General features: G+C 41.6%; 2 protein-coding genes across 3 annotated transcripts in view; both read left to right on the top strand.

Annotated features, from left to right (window-relative positions):
- RAB3B (RAB3B, member RAS oncogene family) overlaps positions 1–9,128 on the top strand; it is a 57,899-nt gene extending 48,771 nt beyond the window's left edge. For both annotated transcript variants that reach the window (XM_050901048.1, XM_050901049.1), the window contains 2 exons: positions 4,502–4,626; positions 8,303–9,128. In XM_050901048.1, coding sequence (XP_050757005.1) covers positions 4,502–4,626; positions 8,303–8,490 — 313 coding nt within the window. In that variant the 3' untranslated portion in view covers positions 8,491–9,128. The remainder of the gene's footprint in view (positions 1–4,501; positions 4,627–8,302) is intronic.
- A 4,346-nt stretch (positions 9,129–13,474) lies between these two features.
- The window catches only part of NRDC (nardilysin convertase), a 31,666-nt gene continuing 22,730 nt past the window's right edge, over positions 13,475–22,410 (top strand). The window contains exons 1-5 of the mRNA XM_050901039.1: positions 13,475–13,707; positions 18,445–18,769; positions 18,961–19,042; positions 19,664–19,817; positions 21,603–21,676. Coding sequence (XP_050756996.1) covers positions 13,511–13,707; positions 18,445–18,769; positions 18,961–19,042; positions 19,664–19,817; positions 21,603–21,676 — 832 coding nt within the window. The 5' untranslated portion in view covers positions 13,475–13,510. The remainder of the gene's footprint in view (positions 13,708–18,444; positions 18,770–18,960; positions 19,043–19,663; positions 19,818–21,602; positions 21,677–22,410) is intronic.

The following is a 22,410-nucleotide window of genomic DNA, read 5'->3' as shown; positions in this document are numbered from 1 at the left end:
TGTCCAGCTACTACAGTAAATAAAGAATACTGTTAAGTTGAATATTTTGTCACAGATGTAGCATAATGCAGCAGATCGGCTGACCTTTTAGACATGGAGAATAAATCAGCCGTACTCAGTTAATGTGAATTAAATCCAGTAAGGAACCTGTTAACCTTCCCAGTTATTTCTAAAATAGCGTGTGTGGATGGAATTTGAGTGTTTCTCTGGCATAAAAAGATGAGTAAGCCATCTGCCATGTGATCATGAGACTGAGTTCATAAAGCAAATACAATCAAGCTTAGGAGGATACCTCAAGAAAATCATCAGCAAATAAAATATGAAGTGATGCCCCTTCCACTAACTTTTGGCTGCTTCCCATCCCAGTCCATTCTCATTGGCTGGTAAGAATTTCCCACCTGAACATAATTCCTGGACCCTAAAATTGCACCCATTCACAAAACCTTGGAATAGGTCAAGTTGTGTACAGTAGTCATCTATGTGTTTTACAGTAGGATATTCTCCAGTCTAAAGCTTGCTCCTTCTTGCTGGTGCCCTGCCTATTGCTGTTTAGTGATTCAGGGTTTTCAAGATGCTGTGTAAGCAGGCTGTCAACATGAATCTCAGCCCATCTCACTGCTTTCTATTGTACCGTCTCTTCCTGCAGAGTTCCCTACAGAAAACAAGCCAAAAGCACGAACAAACAGCTGAACCAGAGACCTAGCACTCCAAGTAAGCTCTTGCCCATGACAAACTCTTACCTTCTGTTGAGCTCATAAGGGTGTGCATAGATCTCAAAATTCATCTTCATAATTACATTGAAATTATGGGAAGGTAGCCTTGTGCAAGGTCAGCTCTCCATCAGAGAGAAGTCTTTTCCCTTCTAGACCTCTCCAGCGTCTTAGAGCTTATATCCTCCCTCTAGCTGGCAAATTGCCATAGCAAGTTGTGCTCACTAGCCTTATTATTCTCCAAGCCTTTTCACGAAGCTCCGACATCCCCTCTAAAACTGCCTCCCACGTAAGTATGGTGCACTTTACCTCTCATCTCTGACTCATTGGCATGTGACTGTTTTAACAGCCTCCTGACCTGGCCTCACCTGCCCACAAGGGAAATGAGAATATCTCTTCCAGTCTGCCATATGATTTCTTCCTTGGGTGATCTTTTTACCACACCCTTCTTATGGGTGGATATCCTAAAGACGATTCTGGTTTGCTTTGTGTCACTCCAAAAATACTTCTCCTAAACCAAGTATAAAGGCACTCTTTCTCCTGAATGAGGAGGATCATGGCTGTATATCAGGTATTTAGACAAGCTCTCCAGGTAGTATATGAATGTGAAGTACAGTGTTTCCTTCATTCACATGAATCACCCTAATTAATGATAATTATCCTAAAACAGCTGAGAGAGTAAGATACACAATTTAAATGCATTTGGGAATATCTAGGACATGACCTGTTCTCTTGTTCCTTCATTGGGAAAGGTACAGCAGATTGTTATGAGAAGCCTTAAAAGATTAAGCCTGAGTGATCTTCCTTACTGCAGTGTGGCAAGAGTACAGTCAGGTTATTTTAGAAGATAAAGCATAAGTGGGCAAAAGCAAAGATGGATTTTACCTGATATTTGAAAATAACTAATTATTTTGTTTGAATAATAAGATGTCTTTCCTGTAGGGTGAGTGAAAGGGTTAAATGAGCTTTCACGGCTTTCAGCTCAGTTTCTAGATTTTTTTAGTAGGCTCCTTTGACAGTTATTATTTGACATTGGCTTGATAGTTTTGTGTGTAGATAAATCAGTGGTTTATACCTCATTTGAAACTGTACTGAAACTAGAATACACTCAGCATTTGATACTGTAAAATAAATAGAAAATATTATGGACACTCTGCTTTGGACAATCTAGACAATTTCATAGAAGGGAAGAAAAAATAGGTTAAATTTAACTTAGATTTAAGTGACAGCTGAGTTCACGAATCATCAGCTTTATTTATCTTTAAGGCTGATCTCCAAATTAGGCTGTTGATATATCCATGTAACTGTGAACCTGAGACTATTTTTCTTCTAAGTGTGAAGCATGAAAACCATGCTTTATCCTTAATTTGGGGAATTCAGCACAAATAAAGCACAGCATTGTTATTGTGTCACAGAAATATATTTTTCCCAGTGTGTATATTGGACTGCCCTGGTAGTTGTTGAAACATCTCAGTTGCACAAGCCTTTTTATGTATGTATTTATTTACCTTTCCAAAAGCTTCTGGAAATTTGCTGCCTTTCTTGTTGTATGGGGATAAGGGTTTCTTTTAGACATTCTTCTTCATAACTGTTTTTTGTTTGGTTGATTTTATTCCTAATAAGTGTAAATGGCGGTGTTCTGCAAGAGAGGATTTTCACTAACTTGTACAAAACAAGGAGAAGGATGAGTTTCTGTGGGAGATCCTTCATCCTTTTTTCTTCTTTTTCATTTTCTAAGTAATTCTGTTTAAATAGCTAAGATTTGGCAGCGTGTCCCCATATGACCCCCCAGGGGCTGAAATGAATCCAGAGAGAGGAATGGGAGTCAGAAGAGAAGCCTGGTGATAGGTGTTTTAAATTGAACCTGGAAAGACTTTCTTTCTCTCTATTGCTTATAGAGGAAGACTGGGGAGATTTCATCTTCCTGGGCTTTGGTTGATTTCTGAGGTCATCCCTTTCTGTGATGAGCCTTGAGAAACCCCGGAGTACTGCATAAACTCATCACAGACTCACAGTAGCTCTCCCAGGGCTTGTCTACATGGAGGCACTCAGAAGAGTGAAAGTGGAGGAGCCAAAATTGGGATTGGAATGAGTGCCTTTCCAGGAGGACACTAAGAAGAGTAAGAAGTTTCACTGCACAAAGTCCTTGATTATTTTTGCGGATTGCAATATGGGTCTGGGCTTGTGCAATGGGCTTCGTTTAGGTCTATGTTTTCCAGTGCAATCCAAACAGGCTGCTGCTTAAAGGCAAGTTGCACAGTGAAATGACCCCCCTTTGCATAGCTATCTGTGGAGTAACATGACTGTCTGCTTTCCATGGAAAAGGCAAGTAAGCAACTCAAACCAATTAAAAATTATCATTAGTAGATCAGAGCTGGAGGCTGCTGCTAATTCAAAAGAGAAGGAATCAAGTGCTTTATTGTTAAGGGAGTTCAAGCAAACTAAACAGAAGTAAAAATCTGAGGGGAATCCTGGCTCTCCTGGGAAACGGCAGGTTTGTCTGAAACTGCAGTGTCCTGTATGGAGGGGTGGCAAGTAAGGACAAAGAGTGGGAAGGTGAGTTAGGGACTGGAGGAGGGGTGGAGGAGGGAAGGAGTGTATCGCTTCTGGCAGAGCAGCCTAATTGCCTTTGGGAAGGAGGGAGTCTTAAAAGATAGAGCTAGCTTGGTGAAGATAAAATAGGTTGGGCCAGTCTGAAAAAATGGATGAAAATGGATGCTACCAAGCTAATACTGTTCTGCTGCTGGCTCTGTGACACCTCACCAAGGATGGTGGGAAAGGACTAGCCCCTCAGGATTTAAAAAAAAAAAAAAAAAAAAATCTTCTGTTTTGTCATAGAAAAACTATAGAGGCCAAATGTAAGGTCAGGCTCCTGGGATCCACAGCTAGCTCCCCTCCAGTTTCAGCACATGAGTCACAGAGAGCTTTAGAGGCTTTAAGTTCATCCCAGTGCTCCTGCTTAAGCTCCCATGCACTTGATCCCTCTGTCATTGAAGTTAGCATTTGCCTGCTACTTGCCGTCTGTCATTGCATCTGCTGTTTCCTGCCTTAGGTATCACTTAATCCTGCGGGGTTCAAATATTAGCTCACAGAGCCTTACCTTGATCCCATATCTTCCCGATTTGGTAAATTTCTGTTTCTCTTTAGCAATTGTTTCCACATTTCTATGCAATTTGCAGTCTCCATGAACCAGTTTTCCTGTTCAAGCAAAGATGACTTGATGCTTCCATTTGACTCTCAAAACACAATTTCTTATGGTGTTACTAAAACTCTGCAGCAAATGTGCTGCAGCAAATGAGCATCTTTTTTGTCAGCTCTGAATTATTGTTATGTGTTTTACAAGAAGTTGTAAATCTAGCATGAAGTGTGTATCTATTGTATGGCTTTCTCTATAGGGACAATATCCTTAAGAGGTGTAATTGATTGTTGTTCCTCTGACAGATTACAGCTGAAGGAGAATAAGCTTTAGAAGAATGCTTTTTTGTGCCTAGACTTCAAAAATTATTCAATTCAGCTTTTTGTCTGGATCGCATGATCTTTAAAACACTTGCAAACTCTTAACAAGAAACTTTATTGTCACACAAAGTTAAGGAGTAGTAAAATAGAATGGTGCTATAAATTACATAGTCTGCATTCTTGCTTTATGTGTAAGCTTGGTCATTTATCTTTTAACCAACATAGAGTCCTGAGACGTTGATGTTGTCATTAATGGTACTTGTTTTCATACTTAATATACGATTGCATTTTGGCACGGCTGATGGAAGGTAACAATCTTTTTTGATCTGCTGTAGGGCCACACAAATCAAGACTTACTCCTGGGACAATGCACAAGTGATCCTGGTCGGAAACAAATGTGACATGGAGGATGAAAGAATTGTTCCTGTGGAGAAGGGGAAACGTCTGGCGGATCAACTAGGTACATGTCAAAGCTTTTCTTTCTACTCTTTTTCCTCTGCTTCTTTATACTGTGTTCCTTTTAATTTGTACCATAAAAAGTCCTTCCAGCAGTAATACTTTAATAACGGTATCACAACTAACAAGCATAATATATTCTAGGTCCATATTTGACTTGCTTAGTGCTGAATACTACCTTCTTGTAGTGTTGCGATATCTGTAAAGCTAATATCTAAGGAGGTAAGAAAGATAAAGTTTGTCTGGAGAGAACAGCTTTTATTAGCTCAGCAGAATGAAAAGAGAAAAAGTTTTCATAAACACAGTTCTGTCTCCAGTTCTCTAAGTACCATATAGTCATTTTCAGAATGCAAACCTTGATTTTTGTAGAAGAAAAAAATTTTTTTTTTGCAACTAAACAATGAAAAAGAAGTTTATACATCAGAACTGTAGAGTTGAGTAAAATATATTTAAAAAATGTACCAGCTTCTCTATCCAGGTAGGGAAATGACATTATGTTATTGATATGGGATAGAAAAAGCAAAACAGCTCAATTGAGAGGAAGCTGGGATTGCAATGAAAATTTTAGAATGAACAGCAAAATAAACTCATCCTAATTCCTCATTTATTTATCATTTTTCATTATATATTATAGCATATATGATCTTTTTAATATGGAATCAGGGCTTCTGTGTTAAGATTTAACTATACTGTCATCTTCTTTTAAAGAATTCATAGTGGCAAGTAAATCCTGTTAAAATTTAATTCAGTTAACAGTGGAGACCCTTACAGTGGGCAGACTGGAAATATTTGTTTAGCTTGTAAGAGTAGAGATTCTTACCAGCCCCAAAGGAATCACTATCATCCCCAATTTATAAAATCCTATGTTGTCTTCAATTCTTAAGCAGTAATTGGAGGGTGCATGATATATTGTTAAACTGGGGGTACTGGAGTTCCAGTACACACTGCATACGTTGTTGTAGTTTAAAGTGTGACCTTGATCAAATTGCCAATTATGGTTAAATCTTAGGTAATGTGTATTTATTAGCTGGGCATTTTGTTATTGTTGTTTTGGTTTGGTTTTTTAATGAAGGGAAGGTATAGAAACCCTGCTCATAGATGAGTATAGAGTATGGCTTTGTGATAGGGACCTGTGTGATATAAATAAAAAGATGGTTACTGTTCCAAAGAGTTAAGAGCAATCAGATTATTTTTTCATGTGTCACATGCAAAAAAAATAAGCACGTCTGCAAAGGCCTGCAGGTTTAGAGCCTTCAAGTGTAAATTCTACATATGCTAAACACAAAGGGGTCCCATTCATGACTGAAGCCTTGAGGCACTGCCATCATAAACAAATAATGAGCAAATATCAAACTAAACCCTCTAATTTCCCATCATCATTATTATTATTGTAATAATACTTCTTTACATGTAGGACTAGCAAAGCAAACAAAAACATAGTTAGTTTGCAAAATCAGTTACAGGCTCTTTTTTACACATCAGAATTTTATTTGCTTTTGAAAATATGACTGTGAATAAACTCGGTTCCTAGCTTGCAGACTCTCCAAACTGTTGTGAATGCATGTGTGCCCACAGATTTTGCAGAAGTAATTATACTGTTAGTAGTTGAAAATTTGTCCAGAACAATGTAACAGCAAAAAGAGAGTTTTACTGGAACTCCCACTCCTATTTGGACTTCTAATGGTTTTTTGTCCCCCCAAAATTCATCTGTTTGTTTAAATACAAACTTGGCATCTAGAATCTGAATCCTTTACGTATGGGACACTTCAAAACACACATGTGCACAGAGTTACCATAGCAACTGACTCCATTAGTAGGAAACTCTTCTGCTGAAGAATCCCCAGCTCTGCTCGTGACCTGTCCTCACGCTTGTCCAGCTCACTCTAGAGAAACATACCCCAGTGCAGAGCAAAACAAAAGCTAGCCATCCCTTTGGAAAGTGCTGTCCCAGTCCTCCTCTTCTCTAGCCTCCCAAAATACTAAATGCTTTTTTTAAAGGGCTGAAAAATATATCTGGTTTTATCAGTCAGTTTTTCCTTATAGTAACTGTGCTGATGTGTACAGCATTATCTGAAATTACTTTGTGTTAGGTGGGAGGAATCTCTTTAATTGACTATCGACTGCTTAAACTGCTAGCTTTCATCATAATGATTCACATAAAGGTTATCCTTCAGCGTGTTTATCTAAGTTTGTATAGTGACATTAACATCGTTGAAATAATTTTGTAATCAGATTAAGAAATTGTTATTGGCCTGAATGTGAACTAAACCAAAACGGATTCAGCCACAGCAGAAGCTAAACCAATGTTGGACTAACAAATACCTAAGTTTAGTTCTCTGATTTCTTGTGCCTTTTATTTACATTTTTAATCGTCATCGAAGACAGCAAGTGGGGCAGACAGAACCCTTGTCTGATGCAGGACAGCCATCCTTATTTAGTAATGAGGCAAACATCTCCACCATCACTTCACCTGTTGTCCCATGATTTTTAAAAAGTGTTCGAATGGGGTAGACACCTACTTGTTATCTCACCCATCAAGGTGACTCAATCTACCAGCACTGGCAGACTAATCAGTTAAGATGACTTATCTTTCTCTTCGTTTGTGGCAGAATCAAAGAAAACTGATGCAATGCAGAATATCCCCAAAATGAAGCACAACAGAATGCAGCTTATTGCAAAATAAACTCTCTGTGGTGCTTGAGCTCTCGTTGTTGGCAATATAATAACCTGGTAGAACAGAAGCAACAGCCATTGTAAGTGTTGGTTGGCCTTTGAGGCCCCTGGGGTTAGAAAGATAAAGAAATGCTTCACAGTTCAGTGTGTTTCTGCTGGCTGAGGCAGGGTTCAGGCTCGTCTGTGAGAAGGCTGGTTCTTGTGTAGCGTGAGGTGTCAACGGGAGGCAGCAGGAATGGCTGTCTGTGCCATTCCCACCTTGGCATAGCTCCAGCCTTGCTGGTTTGTTTTTTGGTTTTAATTGGAAAGGTTCAGTGTTTGAGAATCCGTACTCATCACTGCGCTAGGAGCTGGTGACTGGACACTGAAATTACTCTGTAGGAGGCACTCAACATTATTTGTAATTCAGCAGTGCTGAACGGCCCTTGTCAGGACAGGTGCTCTGTCATGACATGTGCTGTACAAGTATTAATCACCCTGAAGAGCTTTCCGTCTAATCAAAGAACGGCAAAAACAGGACCAAAATCGTGGAGCTTTTTGCTCACAAGCACAGAAGTTGGTCAGCAGAAGGAATGCAACCACGATCTTGCTTCTCTTTCTGGTCCCTGCTCTTGCCAGACTGCAGTAGTGGTTCGCAGAGTAAGCCTGGTCCTGTCGCACAGGGGTGCGTGGAGCCCAGGAAGACCCCTCCGTACATCACCAGTTAGTGGCACTGGGAGAATTCGACTCCCTTGTCCTGAGTTTATTCAGATCTGTATCATCCGCAGATGTGTTTACCAGGGCTCTAGCAGGGATCCATTTATGCCTTTGACTCTTATTGATGCTTGATAGATTTTAGAAGTGTTTCTGCTCAGTATTCTGAGATTGTGGGAATCAACTGAGCTTAAGAATTGTCTAAGGTCTTGTTTTCTTAAGGTGAATTCTGAAAAAATTGATTAGTATTTTAAAAATCATCTCCATGAACATCAGACTCTACTGATTTTTTTTTTTTTCACTTTTTCTCACAGGTTTTGACTATTTTGAAGCTAGTGCCAAAGAAAACATCAACGTAAGGCAGGTGTTTGAGCGTCTTGTGGATATAATCTGTGAAAAGATGTCGGAGAGTATAGAATCAGACCCTTCCAGGGGCACTTCTGGAAGGAGCATGCGACTCACAGACAACCCACCCCCTTCGCAGCAGAACTGCTCATGCTAGTGACCTTTCCTGCTGAGAAATGTCTTCTCCTTTCCTGACTAAATTTTATCTTTTCATTTGTGGTGGTGCATTATCATGTAGTCCAAAGGCAGAAGTCTCTGTTGTAGGAAACTAGTATGTTTGTTTAACGTGCTGGAGTGTTAATATTATATATTTCCTCATCCAATAATTTAAAAAACAAAAATCTGAATAAATATTGTAAGTGTACCTAGTCTTAATGTGAGTTCCACTGAAGAAAAAGAATTGTATAGTGTTGTAAATGTTATTTCCACAGAGAATGTTGCATTTTTAATTATAAATTCCTTTACTGCGGAAAGAGGTTTTTTGTCACGAACAGCAGGAAACATAAAAACCAATTAGAAGGGACCAGGTCTAAAAGAAAACAGGGAAAAAAATTTCTTTTAAAGCAAGAATATGCTTTTTTCTTTTTAATTAAAAAAAAAAAATCAGTCCCCAGATATTTTGAGAGTCATTGTTACTGTCCTCTAGACACGGACCTCTGTTTTCCTGTACAATGGAGCGGAAAGCAGTGCATTTCCGTCTGACAGTCTGAGGTCCTCCAGAGAGTGAAGAGGAAGCGGGGTTGGATTTTCTGTCAAGCCTCTAAATAGAGGAAGAGCACATGGAGGAATCAAAGCTGCCAGGCAGGGGGGGAGGAGGAGGAGGAGGAGGAGGAGAAGGCCTTGCAGCCATACCTGCATTTCGCTGTGCTCTTGGCTGGTGCTGGGTGAAGGAGCAAGAGCCCTTCCAGGGGCTGCCCTTGCCTGCAACCTTCTCCACAGTCACCAGTAACGGCTTGCAGAGCGCTGGGGGTGTTGCTGTGTTCGGCACCTTGCTGTCCCTAGTTGTTTGTTGCTAGAAGGCCAAGAGCTGACTGTCCTGCGGCTTTTCCCCCGTATCCTGTAGTTTTTACCTCACCGGGTTTGGATCTGCTCTGATCAAACTGCTTGATGGTGGATTTGTTGCAGGACAAAGGAAAGGAGGAATTGGCTGCTGCATGCTTAGTTGGAGGCAAAATCTGACATGTAAGACTTGGAACAGCACTGTCTCAGAAAGATAAAAATATCAGGAGCCAAAATGTGAGTGTTGGCAAATATTAGTGCCAATATTATTAGATTTTCTTTCTGCGTTTGTTGTTGATTTATTTTTTTAATTTGGTGCTAGATGGGTGCATGTGTGGGGATCGTTTGTCTGGTTTCAGATTCAACTACAATTTTAAAAAAAGGACGATTGGTTAATAAAACATAACTGCAAATGAAAAATGGCAAAGACATCCTGTCAGAGTTACTCTATGGACGTTTTGTTGCATTATTCTTTGAAGGGAGGAACAATTTTTAATACTTAACATCTAAAATACACTTCCAACATCTCTAAAATTACAAAACTGCTACATCTGTGTGTAGAACTCTGTGTGCGTTAGCCACACGCAGAGCTTGTATTTCTCTGAAACAGATGGAGGAACCGCTTTCGCGAATCTGTGAAATGACGTACACTGTATGCCTTCGTGATCACACACTTGTTTGTGCATCCCAGCTCCAAGCAGTGATTGCAAATTGTGTCTGTAAAAGTAAATGAGGTGGATACGGAGAGTTTGCTGTCTGAAGGTGAAAATTCTGGAAAGTTTTATGGCTTTACCTTAGGCCTGTGAACTCCTCTGAGGAGACTTTCTGATGTCAGTGACTGGAGTCCAGTATCTGCCCACTGCACTGTAATTTGCTGGATCATGACACTAGCGAATGCTTTTGTAATTTCGTTCTGTTATGTCTCAATGTAATAGTTCTAAGAAAAAAAGCACTGCATTTTGGAGAAAAATGCAACTACACTGGCGTAGTTTGAGCTCATTGTGCTAAAGGCTTGATCCCTCTATTTGTTTGTATGTTGCTTTCAGAAATCTTTACTGTGACATATTTCGGGTGTGTGCGCGCTAGCACTGAAAGCGCGCTTTGTGCAGTGCTAGGAACGTGGTGGTTGTATCTAAACCCCTGAAACTGCAAAATAAAGAGAAATGTAGTCACCGGGTGTGGCCAGAGAGCTTGTGTGAGCTGCATTACTGGCATATGAGGCAATCGTGTGCATGTATAAAGAAGGAATCTTTTTAATGCTTTTAAAATCCATCAGACTACACTGATCTTTTTGACAGGGTGATGATCCTCGAGCCCAGCAATCAGGAATCACTATGCAGATTTAAAACAGTGCAAAGAAAAGGATTATTTGGCCAATAAATGTGCAGTGCAGTGTTCTGATTGTAGCAGAAGCAGGTTTTACGGCAACTTGTGTAACTAGCAAGAAGAAATAAAAACTTCCACAGCAGGGAGCGATGATTTTGAGGTGTGCAGGTATAATGGAGTACCTCAGTGCAAATAATGACTTTTCAGCTCAACAACTCAATGTTAAAATAAAGTGGATTCAGCAGAAATGGAATTTCAATTCTTTTGTTTTACTTTTTTTTTACCCCTAGCAAAAAAGACCTTTCCCTTTTCTACCCAATATATAATTATGTTTCATTGTGTTCCAGTCAAATCAGATGTGGGTTTTTTGGTTTTTTTTTTGTTTTTTAGAAGAATACAAGTATATTCCAGGCCCTTCAAGCTAGGATGGGCAGAGTTGTTTTTTACAGCAGAAACCAGCAAGTAGCTACATGGCAGTATAGTCCGAAGAACTGGAAAAGACAGTTACAAATTCTACCCTGCCCTATATTGCATACATGGAGAAACCTAGTATTTGGTGCAGAAATCCTGCAGAGTTTATTTCAAATAAGGAATCCAATCATCACAGGCAACTGACACATCTCTCCATTAATATATATTTTATGTATTGCATCCTCTTACATTTGCATTAGAAGCTGTGAATGAATCCAGAGAAAGCCTTTTGCCTTAAGTGGCATGCAGCTGATTTCAGTATCACCAGTGAGTCAATAGTAATTGTTACTCGTATTAACTTGTAAGAGGTAATAGCAGAATGCAAGACAATAATTTGTCAGGGCAAGGGAAATAAGACTTGCTTGCACCAAAAACAAACCCCAAAATTCTTGATGCGGTCTTGTATAGAGCCTTCCATTTGACTGGCAGTGGCCTAGGATAGTAGTGTTGATAAAACAGTATGGTTACAAGATAAAAAAAGGAGTACTAGAACGTGAAAGGAAAGAGATGACTGCTCTTCACAAGCTTCTCTTTCTGCCTTATACAATACAGCACTGCATGCACAGTTCTCCAGTAAAAGCCATACAGGAGGGTCTGGGTTAGAGATAGGTCTTGGCTTCCATCTTGTGGAGAAATAAAGCACTAAAATATCAGGTAGACATGCAGTCTAAATTATCTTTCTAGACATCTAGTCTAAATTATCATCCCTGTATCTCAGACAGCCCCCCTCATTTGTATTAGGCTCCGATCCCTTAACTTTGCTTTCATCATCTCTTTTGCAGTCAACACAGACTGACACACACGCACAAAGTAACTAACAGCACTGGTATTACAGGAATAGCAGAAAACTGAACACGTGGAACAATGCAAAAGGGATGTGCCAAACGCAATGGCAAGCTTCCTAACAGCTCTCAAAGCGTGACAAGAAAAAAGATTTTGGCAATGTATGCCATTTGGAAATGCCAGCTTCAAAGAGATTTAGGATGAGGAAAAGCAGCATTCCTGTTGTCAAGACTTGAAATTGCTACATCGGCACTGCAGTTTCATAGGGGGGAAAAGTAATTCACAAATTGGAAAATGCTGAGACCCACTGAACTGCAAAGACTAGGCTGTTATCAAGAATAAACACAGTCTTTACTGTTAAATAACCATGGGTACAAACTTTAAGCTATTAAGGGTATCATTAGGGGAAAAAAAAAATTTAAAAAATCAGCAGTCAACAGTAAGCACATACTGGATTTCTCAAAAGACCAGTGGTACTGCTGGTTGAAATAAAATTGCAAACCTAAGTCTAGCTCACTGAAGTGTTGAACAATACCAGCTGAAAGCCAGTTTTGCTATCAAACCAACAGTGCGGTCAAGCGTTTTGAACCCTAAGAATAGTCACATTTCTTTAAATTGATTCAACGGGGTTAGCGTTTGGCTTTTCTCGTGACCGCTGAGGGAGGCTGATGACTACGATCCCGCTTCTTCGTGCCGAGTTTCGGTCTCGAGTTCAGCGCGTTTGGCTCGACCCAATCGCCACATTTCACTGCCGGTCTCGGAGCTGCTGCCGGTGGTGCCCGCTGGGGAGCTGGGCTCCCAAACGGACCCTTGGCCGAGGTACTTCACCGGCTCTTTGTCACGCCGTACCGAGAAGGACCGGCCGCGCCGACCCCCGCCAACACGAGGCGGGGGCCACAGCGCGAGCCCGTGCTGAGGGGACTGCGCGTGACACTCTTCCTAGGGCAGCGTGCGCGAGCTGATTGGTCCTGGCAGGAGTGAGCGACAGCTACTTGGACCAATAGTTGAAGGAAATGAGAGGAGAAGCACGGCCTCCACCAACCGGCGGTTGGGCTATTCCAACGCAAGAGCAGGGGGGACAGCTAACGCGTCCGGCGGGCATAAATGTCGGAACGCGACGGCACAGAGAGGATTTCCCGGGATCTGGCTCTACTTTGCTGTTTTTCCCTCATCCCTCTGATTTGTCTGTCGTCTCGGTCTGATTTCTGAAAGGGGCTGCACTTCCCTCCCTCTCTCTCCCCATCTATGGTTTCCCCCACCACCCCCCCCACGCCACCACCATTCTCTCCACCAATCAGAGCCCCCCCCGACCAAGTGAGGGCCTGGGATTGGTGCGTTTTCTCCACCTGGCACCGCGGCTGGCGCTGACTGGTGCGGTCCGGAGCCGTCGCAACCGTCACCGCTACTTCCTCGTGCGGGGAAGCGGGCCGGGTCGCGGCGGCCGCCGGCGGCGGCGGCGCATGCGCACTCTCGCCGCCGCCTTCGCACGGAGGGGCCGAGCAGTGCGGGCGGGGGCGGTGGGGGCCCGCGGCCTGGCGGGGCGCGGCCGGCCGGTGCGTGCCGTTGCCCAGCCGCTGTGGTGCGGTGCGACCGCCACCATGCCCGGTAGGAACAAGGCGACTTCCAGCTACAGCTGCCCGGAGCTGACAGTGGGGCAGCAGGCCGGGGAGGGCGGCCGCGACGTCAGAGGCCGCTCGCCTCACGGGGAAGAGGAGGACCGCGGGGATATCGGTCCCGGCGCCAACCTCGGCGACCCCGACATCGTCAAGTCCCCCAGCGACCCCAAGCAGTACCGGTGAGGGCCGGCGGCGTCGAGCCTCCCCCCGGAGGCCGTTGGCCCGGGAAGGCTTAAGGGGGTGTGGGGGAAGGGCGAGCCGCTGCCGTTGAGGCAGCTCCCGGCTGGTCTCGGGGGGAGGCTGGGGCCTCCCGTCCCCGCCTGCCCACGAAAAACCAGCCCCGGCCGGCGGGAGGAAGCGGGTGCGGGGCTGGGTGCCAGCCTCCCCCGTGTCCCGAGCACACCGGGCACTCCGGCACGGCTGTAACCTCAGGTGCTTGAAGTCGGTGACCGGGGGAGTTCGGGGCCTCTCAGTGAAAAATGGAGACTGGGGGTTCACGGGGCTATTTATTCTGAAGATGGGCGGTCTGGTTTGCATGCAGTAATAGGCTTGGGGCTTGCATAGAAAGAAAAAAATCAGTACTTGTTCAAAGACTCTGCTCTGACGCTATGTTTTCGAGGCATAGTGATGTTGAATTGTTAGTTTGCAGCCCTTGTCCAGGCAGCTCCGTTCCAAAAGCGTTAAGCTGAAGTGTGAAATACGGTTGAAGAATTACAGAGCAGATACCAACTTTACAAAAGTCTGTTACTCTTCCCATTTTAGATGAGCTTCCAGGTTTTAATACAAATACGTCTGTGAGTTGTGACAAAAATTACTTTTATGCTGCCATTTTGCTTGTGCTTTTATTTGTATATTTCTGAGTAATACCCCTGAAAGTGCAGAAAAAGATCGCCTTCCAGGAGTGCAGCCCACAGTGTCTGTGGCATTCTCACAGTGAGAGACTCAGCTGAGAACGGCCAGCAGAGGTTGAGCTCTCTGGATGCTGGAAGGCAGTCATTCTTGAAGGGACAATATTATAACTTCTTTCTATTAGGCAGAAGATTATTCAGCCCTTGTTAGAGATGCTTTTTTTATCTTTACTCTTCACGATGTCTAATCTGTGCAGCCAGTGGAGAATCTGCCTAAGCCTGGAACTGAATTTTGGATTTGCAGTGACATTGGTTGACGGTGAAATTCCCTGCTGGCTGCGTGAAGAGGACTGTGCCCGTTGGCTTAGGGAGAAACTTGCTCCCTCCCTTCTTGCCCTACTTCCTTGCTGCTTCCTCTGGATCTCTGCCTGCCTCTCCTGCTGGCATTCTTACTCATGCTACTTTGCAGGAGGCTTGTCTTCCTGCAGAGTTCACGGTTACAGAGACTGTCAGCTTAGGAAACTTCTGCCTTTGCTACCTGAAGCAGCACAGTGATGAAGCCTGGGGAAATCCATTGAAAACTCTCACTGGCTATCTATTTAGAGGCTCAGGAACCTCCTCTGCATGCAGGGAATTGGAGAGGGTGTTTGTTTATAGCATAGAATAAACTAATACCAACATCTTCCAGAAATCCTGCTTTCCATGCTTAACAGATTTTTTCAGTTGGAAGCAGAGTGTCACATCTTTTCAGACAGACTTCCATTTGTGGGAAGTGAGGCTCGCACAGAAAGACACAGACATTGCCCTTAGGAAGGAGAACTTCAGTGTGGCTGAAAGTAAAGCGTACCTATGTCTGCTAACTGTATACCAAACCTCCTAAGGAAATGTAATGGCAGGTGACTTGATGATGCATATACACCTTCTCCTCTGTTCATGCATCAGTGATGATGTATACTGCAGACAGTCACAGTGGGCTTAATGTGTCCGTCTGGTGACATCAGTCTTAACTTAGTGGAAAATGTTATATTTTATCTTCTCAAATACAGTGATCATAAAAGCAAAAGAGTTCTGACAGAGATTGCAGAATGTATTTTTGAAGTGAGTTTGTTGGGACAAAAATTATTGTCATAATCAAAGTTGGTTTTGTTCATTAGAGCTATGAGTGGGTAGTTATCTTTACCAAAATGTATGTTTTATTTAAATTCATCCATATATGGAATTTCATGGGCTTGTATTGCTTGTTTTGGATAATTTGGGAAATGAAAACGTTTCTCTAAGTGTTTACCATGCATTGATATGTATTTCAATACTTACTTAACTGCTAAACAATTATCATTGATATAAGAAGAAACTTGGTGTGAGAACAATCCTGTTTAAACTTGTCCAAGATGTTTAAACAGTATCTTTAAGAATTTGAATTTTATTTTATATTTAAGCCTTATTTGTATCAATGCCTGTACAGTCCTTCAAAAAAAGCAATTGGACTATGCTTGCGTCTGTTGCTACATTAAGTGATTGCATTTTTTGTACTATATTTTGCATACTAATTGATACTTATGTATTGATTACACTTGTCCTTTTCCATTGGACTGAAACATGGAAAAAGTAAAGAACACCTATGTCAGTTGGTGCCTCTGCTCAGTATAACCTGAACTGTTGTAGATTCTCCTGAAGTGAAATCTGATAGCCTTCAACAGCGGCTTAGTTCAATTGTTGCCTTGCTACTGGGTGCTTTCTGTCCTAGTATGTAACACCCACAAGCCTGAAGATGAGTAATGTAAAATTAGTATCATCTGCTCCATTAGTTTAATGGAGGTATGTGGAAAGGATCAAAAAGAGCTACTGCATACACCTGGCTAAACACCTTTATGGCAAATCGTTCTTCTGGAAGAATAGCACTATTCTGTTCTCTGCTTTCCATGAGTATCTACTGATCACTGGGAAGCCAGTGTTCTTCATGGGCCGTGAGAACCTGAAGAAGACAGTTGTATGCAGAGGTGAAGATGATGATGGTTGTGCTGGAAGACATGCTGTAGCAACATTGACTTGTCACTCTCTGGGGCTCTTGCTCGGAGCTCCTCAGGGGCTGAAGCGCCCGAGTGTGCAGTATGTCTGTTTTTAGGACCCCTGTTGTGCATTCAGGAGTGCTGCAGCTGCATAACGCGACATATGTACATGATGCAAACAGTTAGCAGACAGGCTTTCAGAATGTATGAATGATTAACTTTGTACCTAGACATTAGTGTGGATCTAGTACTATCTGTACCTCCTGCAGTTAGTCATAGCATCTCTGCAAGTTATACACTATGTGCTGTAGTTTGAACGAGCAAAAATGCACTTGTGCTTTTGATTGGAACAAATTTTTACTGCTCAGTGGTCCTGCAGCAAGCAAAATGAGTGTGTTTTATGAAACCCTGGCCCAGAGTAAGTGCTCTCAATTCCCGGTGGATGAGTGGTCATAATTCATAAACTTAACACAACTATTAAACATTTGTTCTTTAGCTTTTTTTGTAGACTTCGTAGTCTAAAAAGTGTGGCTTTTTTCTTTGTCTCAGAACTGCTTAACTCTTGTCACAATACTCCCTTTATCCCTTTCCTCCAAATACATCCCCATGAAATTCATTTGGGAGAAAAGTACTCAGAGTAGTTTGTTTCCAAGCTGGTCTGTGATTTGCAGAGCCATAGCAGGTGGCCTGCAGCTCTACTAAAAAGCAACACTTACACTGATTTTGTATTTTTAATTGGAATATTAGTAATAAAACATGCTTTTATTGCTGGGAAACATTGAAATTGCATAATGATAACCATGAATGAAACGTGAGAAATTTCTTGTGAGAAACTTTGGGAACCATGGAGTTGGAAAACACACAATGTGCCTTTCATTTTTCTTTTGGGTACTTACCATGTAGCTTGAACTGGAAATCTGCTTTGAAATTTCTGCTACCTAATTACAACAGTGGCCATATTGCAAAGTTCTGATCTGGTATAAGCTTGGGGGTTGGACTAGATGACCTTTAAAGGTCCCTTCCAACCCAAACTATTCTATGATTCTGTGCTCTGTAACTCAGATTTTTCTGGGAGCGTGAGATGTGACCATGAGTTTGTTTTATACTAGCAGTTTTTTTGCTGGATCAGATACTACCTGTCTATATCACACTAGTTCTTAGGTGGGATCAAGTATTTTCTGGATCCAGCATTCCTTCCTTTCTGCAGCTGGTGTACTAGCCAGTGCAAGTTCCCGGGAGGAGTGCTCTGGCTAATTTGACAAATTGTGACTGTCTGTTCCAGATCTGATGGGAAATGAATACTGCTGAGAGATCTTGTAGTGCAGAGCATTGGTGCTTGCAGTCCTCAGTCTGAAAAGTTGTAGAATGGTGCTGGACAGAGGGCTTGTGGGTTTTTATATATGCACATACATATATAAAAAATTCTGTGTATGTCTACACACACACGCAGAGAACTCTGTGTATTGCTCCTTGATAGTAACCCAACCAACCCACTGTGACTTATTTTATTAAGCCTGCAGAGGAGATCTCTCCTTTATAACACATGCCTGCTATGTCTGTGGACCCCATTTAGTAGAAAGCATTGATAAAATCAAATAAAATACAATGGAGTCTCTGGTGCCTGTTTAGAGGCAAAGACCAAGATCTTAATTCTGTCACATAATACATGTTTCCAAGAGCCTGACAAGCATAACAGGCAATTGAAGTTTGGGTTTGCCTATTCTCAGTACATGAAGTTTTCTCTGAGTGAGTGCTAGTAGCTTAAATATTTCACCAAGAGAGAAATAAAAGCCCAAATCAGTGTCCCTGAGCTTATGGGGAGAAGGGCTTCTGCTACTACCTTGAATTGCTTTTTTGTTATTGTTATAGCTGTTGAATAGCAGAAGAGTGTTTTTACTTTCCCGCTATAAAACTGCTCACCTTCTTAGCTACCATTAGATTTTCATTAGGAAATCTCAGTTGAAGAGTACAGAACTTTTATAGGAAATACAGAAATTTTTGCAATTCGGAAAATTCAGATTTGGGAAATGAGCATATTCATTGTAAATAATTATTCTTTCAGGTATATCAAACTGCAAAATGGCTTATGTGCACTTTTGATTTCGGATTTGAATTACTTGGATGGTGCCCCAGCTGCTTTATCTTCGGAGGAGGAGGAGGAAGACAACGACGATGATGAATCTGAAGAGGAAAGCGATGAAGATGATGACTCTGGAGCTGAGATTGAAGATGGTAGAGAAGGTTTTGATGATGAGGACTGTGATGAGGGGGATGAGGGTGAGGACAATGATGGAGATAATGAGGATTTCAATGATCCTGATGACAGTGAATTAGAAGAGCTAGCTGAAAAGGAAGAGACAAGAAAGAGAGGCTGTACAGAAAAGCAGGTATGTACTTAAAGCTGTACGGTGAAAAAATATATAGTGAGCTTTCTTGTGGTCTAAAACCTTGTGATTAGGCATTCAGACTAGACCTCCTTTTTATTGTGCCTGTCCTGATAGATTTATCTTATACTTCTGTCATTTTCCTGAAGTGTTTCTTGAAGGAGGTTTTACTGAGAGTGTTGTATTTTCTCTAGTCTGCAGCAGCCCTCTGCGTTGCTGTTGGCAGCTTCTCTGATCCCGAAGATCTGCCTGGATTAGCACACTTCCTGGAACATAGTATGTATCTGTATTTCATCTTCTCCAGCTTCAATGCAAAATGAGTGCTATATAGCTCTGAATTTCTGTAGTATTTTAGTATCATTTCCTATTTCAGCTATCCCAGAATTTATTTTCATTAGTTAAATAAACTTGTGATTTTATAAAAATACTGACTTAGTAAGGAACTCTTAACGTGGGAGAAGGTGTCTCGTACCCTTTGGCAAGCTATGCATTAACGTGTATTAATGCTCTTTGTTATCTGTTAAATGTGGGGGGAAGCGTGTTACCTATGGCTTTATAAACTAGGCTGGAGCTACAGACCTTTATCTCTCTAGTACAGGATGATGAATTAGTAATACCGGCACAGAAACCACATGAAGTTTCTGACCAGATGTATCTCAAAATACTGCTCTTGACCGATTGAGGCCAATCATGGCTAGAAAGGCACTTTTATTTCCACTCTGTTTGGGCCGTCTGCTAAAGGCAGATTACACAGTCTGTTGCTATTTAGTAGTTAGCCTCTGCGCGTGAGCTGTGGGTCAGTTGTAGGTAACACTGTGCTGAAGAGGGGTTGCTGTAGCTGCAATTAGGAATAACGAATTAATGTCACCTTGGTAATTTTGCTGATTTTTGTTCCAGTGGTTTTTATGGGCAGTTTGAAGTACCCAGATGAGAATGGGTTTGATGCGTTTCTGAAGAAACATGGGGGCAGTGACAATGCTTCGACTGACTGTGAGCGGACAGTCTTCCAGTTTGATGTGCAGAGGAAGTACTTCAAAGAAGCGCTTGATAGGTAACTTCATATAAATGGTGATTAGGTGTTAACGAGTGTTTGTATGTGCCTCAGGAGCTTGAGTGTAGCTGTTCAGTTCTTCATTTTGGGATGATTGAGGCTGTTACTGAACTTCCATAGGTACCTGCAATACAACAGTGGATATTGAATATAAGGAAATATTATTTCCCTTTGGGTATGTTGGTGTTTTTTTGAGGTAGTGCTGGTGTAGCCACTGTGTGATTATGTAGGATCCATGTGTGAATCTTAGTGCACGTAACTTTTTGATTGTTTTAGCACCCTTAAACTAGTAGCATTGATGACAGGAGAAATCTCATGCAGTGTGGCAACTTTTCAGAGGGGAAGTGCTCCCAGAATCCCAGTGACTCATCCTTTGAAATATCTGTCCTGATAGAGTTAGTGTTTTTTCTAAATTTTTTTTTTGTTTCCAAGTCTAATTCATCATGGTGGGTGGGAGGGAGGGCAGCCTTGAAAGTTATGGTACAATGTGTGCCTCAAAAGGATACATTTAACCCAATCCAGGTTATTCAGTGAAGTATGTATCTTTTGCCGAAAGTATTTAAGGTGTTCTTTTGTGCTGTGCGATATGTTGGGACAACAAAGCTCCACCTGTTGGCATGGCTTCCTTCAGTGAGAGGAAATTACTCATTCATGGCAGCTGAGTATTCTTGATGCTGTAAAATATCTCAGGAGGAGAGTAGACTCCACTGCGAACTTACTTTGATCAAAATACATTCCTGTGATGACGCCAAGAACAAGTGTTTGCACATTTTGCCAAGTATTGCCTAAATTTTACTTTACTGGGCCAAATTCAGCTTTCATTTGCAGATTAGTCCAGCTTTTTTAGTTATTTGGAATTGTGAAAGAATCAAAAAATATAATTGCAATCTGTCACAACAGCTCACTTAGTGGAGGGGAAACATGAAAATTAGGAGTTCTGTAGAACAGCATCTCATACACAGAAGGTAAATGGATGCTGCTGATGATTTCTGCTCATTCAAGCACTTGTGGGTCTAGAGAAATTGAAAGACATCACCTTTCAGTAGTCTTTAGCTTAATGGGTCCTGGAGCCGTAGAACTCAGTCAGCAATGTATTACTGTTAACCTTTTGCTTCAACTAGTGCAGTGTATCATTAAAAAACCTCAACAAATAAAATAGAAATGTTCGATTCTCTGGCAGCCTTCTGCAGAGTCTCCATTCACTGCAGATCTGTCCCTTTCCATTGCTCTGCTCTCTATGGGTACAGGAGAAGAGATGTATCTGGATGACAACACTGACTTTTATAGTAAGATAATAAAATTGTAATGGATATAAAAGCTTATGTTTCAGGACATAAATCAACAGTTTGTTGCCTGGAGTTAGGAAGAAGCTTTCCCTATGTTCATGTTGTTCCTAATGAACAACCAAGGATTTCCTCTGAAGTGTCTGATACTGGTCCCTGTTAGAGCCAGGAACCAGACTAGATGGAACACTTGTCTGAGCTGGTATGATCATTCTTAGGATGTAAAGGCGGATAATCCTGCACTCATTAGTGTCATATCCTACTGTATCCAACCAATTCATTCCCACTCTATGGAGCAGGGAAGCCCTGCCCTTTGGTTTTTGATGGTATCACAAAACTGGCTTTTATCTTTCCTTAAGATAATATAGTCAAGAATTACATAATTTGTAGTAAGACAAGCAACTTGATAAACTAAAATAGTAGATGTTGGGTTTAATTGCTGGTTTTTTGCCCTAGCTTAATAGACACTGAGGAAAAGTATATGAATTTTTCTGTTTCATAGATGGGCACAGTTCTTTATTCACCCGCTAATGATCAGGGATGCAATAGACCGAGAAGTCGAGGCTGTAGACAGTGGTAAGTAAGAGTATCTTTTCCTGTGTGTTTAGCCCATCTTCTCAAAGAAACAAAACCTGCTTTGTAACACTGGTTATCAGTTTCCATTTTGGACTACCCTTCTGAGCACTTCAGTCAAGTTCACCTAACTTGACAGAGACATTAAACTCTTCAATTTAAGTTTCATGGATATCAATGGCTGTTAGAGGAGAAAGAGTTAATGTAGTACTGTCACTGCGAGAGTTTACCATCTCATTTCTTGAATTAGAAATTAATAATTTTAAGTGGTTTGGCAGTAACTGGTAGGGCAATTACATGAGCACGTGGATGCTCTTCAGTGGACGAACATGCCTGTAATTCCAGCATAGCCCCAGTGCTCTCTCCAGTCCTATGTGGAGTTAATACAATGAGTTGAGGTGATTGTACTTGTCTCCTTATTCTAACGCCTTAATAACTGCAAAGTCACTTCACAGAAGGAAATTGAACCAGGCGTAGAAGTGAGTGGAGTGTTCACTTGATTTTCTAACATGTAATGAATACCTCCAGACTGCCTATAAAACTTCACTGTTTTAGAAAAAAACTGTTATTGGCAGATATACCAACTGGTTCAAATATTTATTCCAAGTCGTCGTCTTCATCTGTCTTCTGGCAAGGAAAAATGGGCAATTTGATCTTTGAATTTAGACAAGTGTCAATATAAACAAGGATCTGTCTTTGATTTAAGGTGTGGTTCTTCAACAGCTTAAGCCAATTTA

This window comes from Gymnogyps californianus, chromosome 8, assembly GCF_018139145.2.
Source record: "Gymnogyps californianus isolate 813 chromosome 8, ASM1813914v2, whole genome shotgun sequence".
Taxonomy (NCBI): Eukaryota; Metazoa; Chordata; class Aves; order Accipitriformes; family Cathartidae; genus Gymnogyps; species Gymnogyps californianus.
Note: the sequence above shows the minus strand (reverse complement) of the source record. Positions and strands in the feature narration are given on the sequence as shown.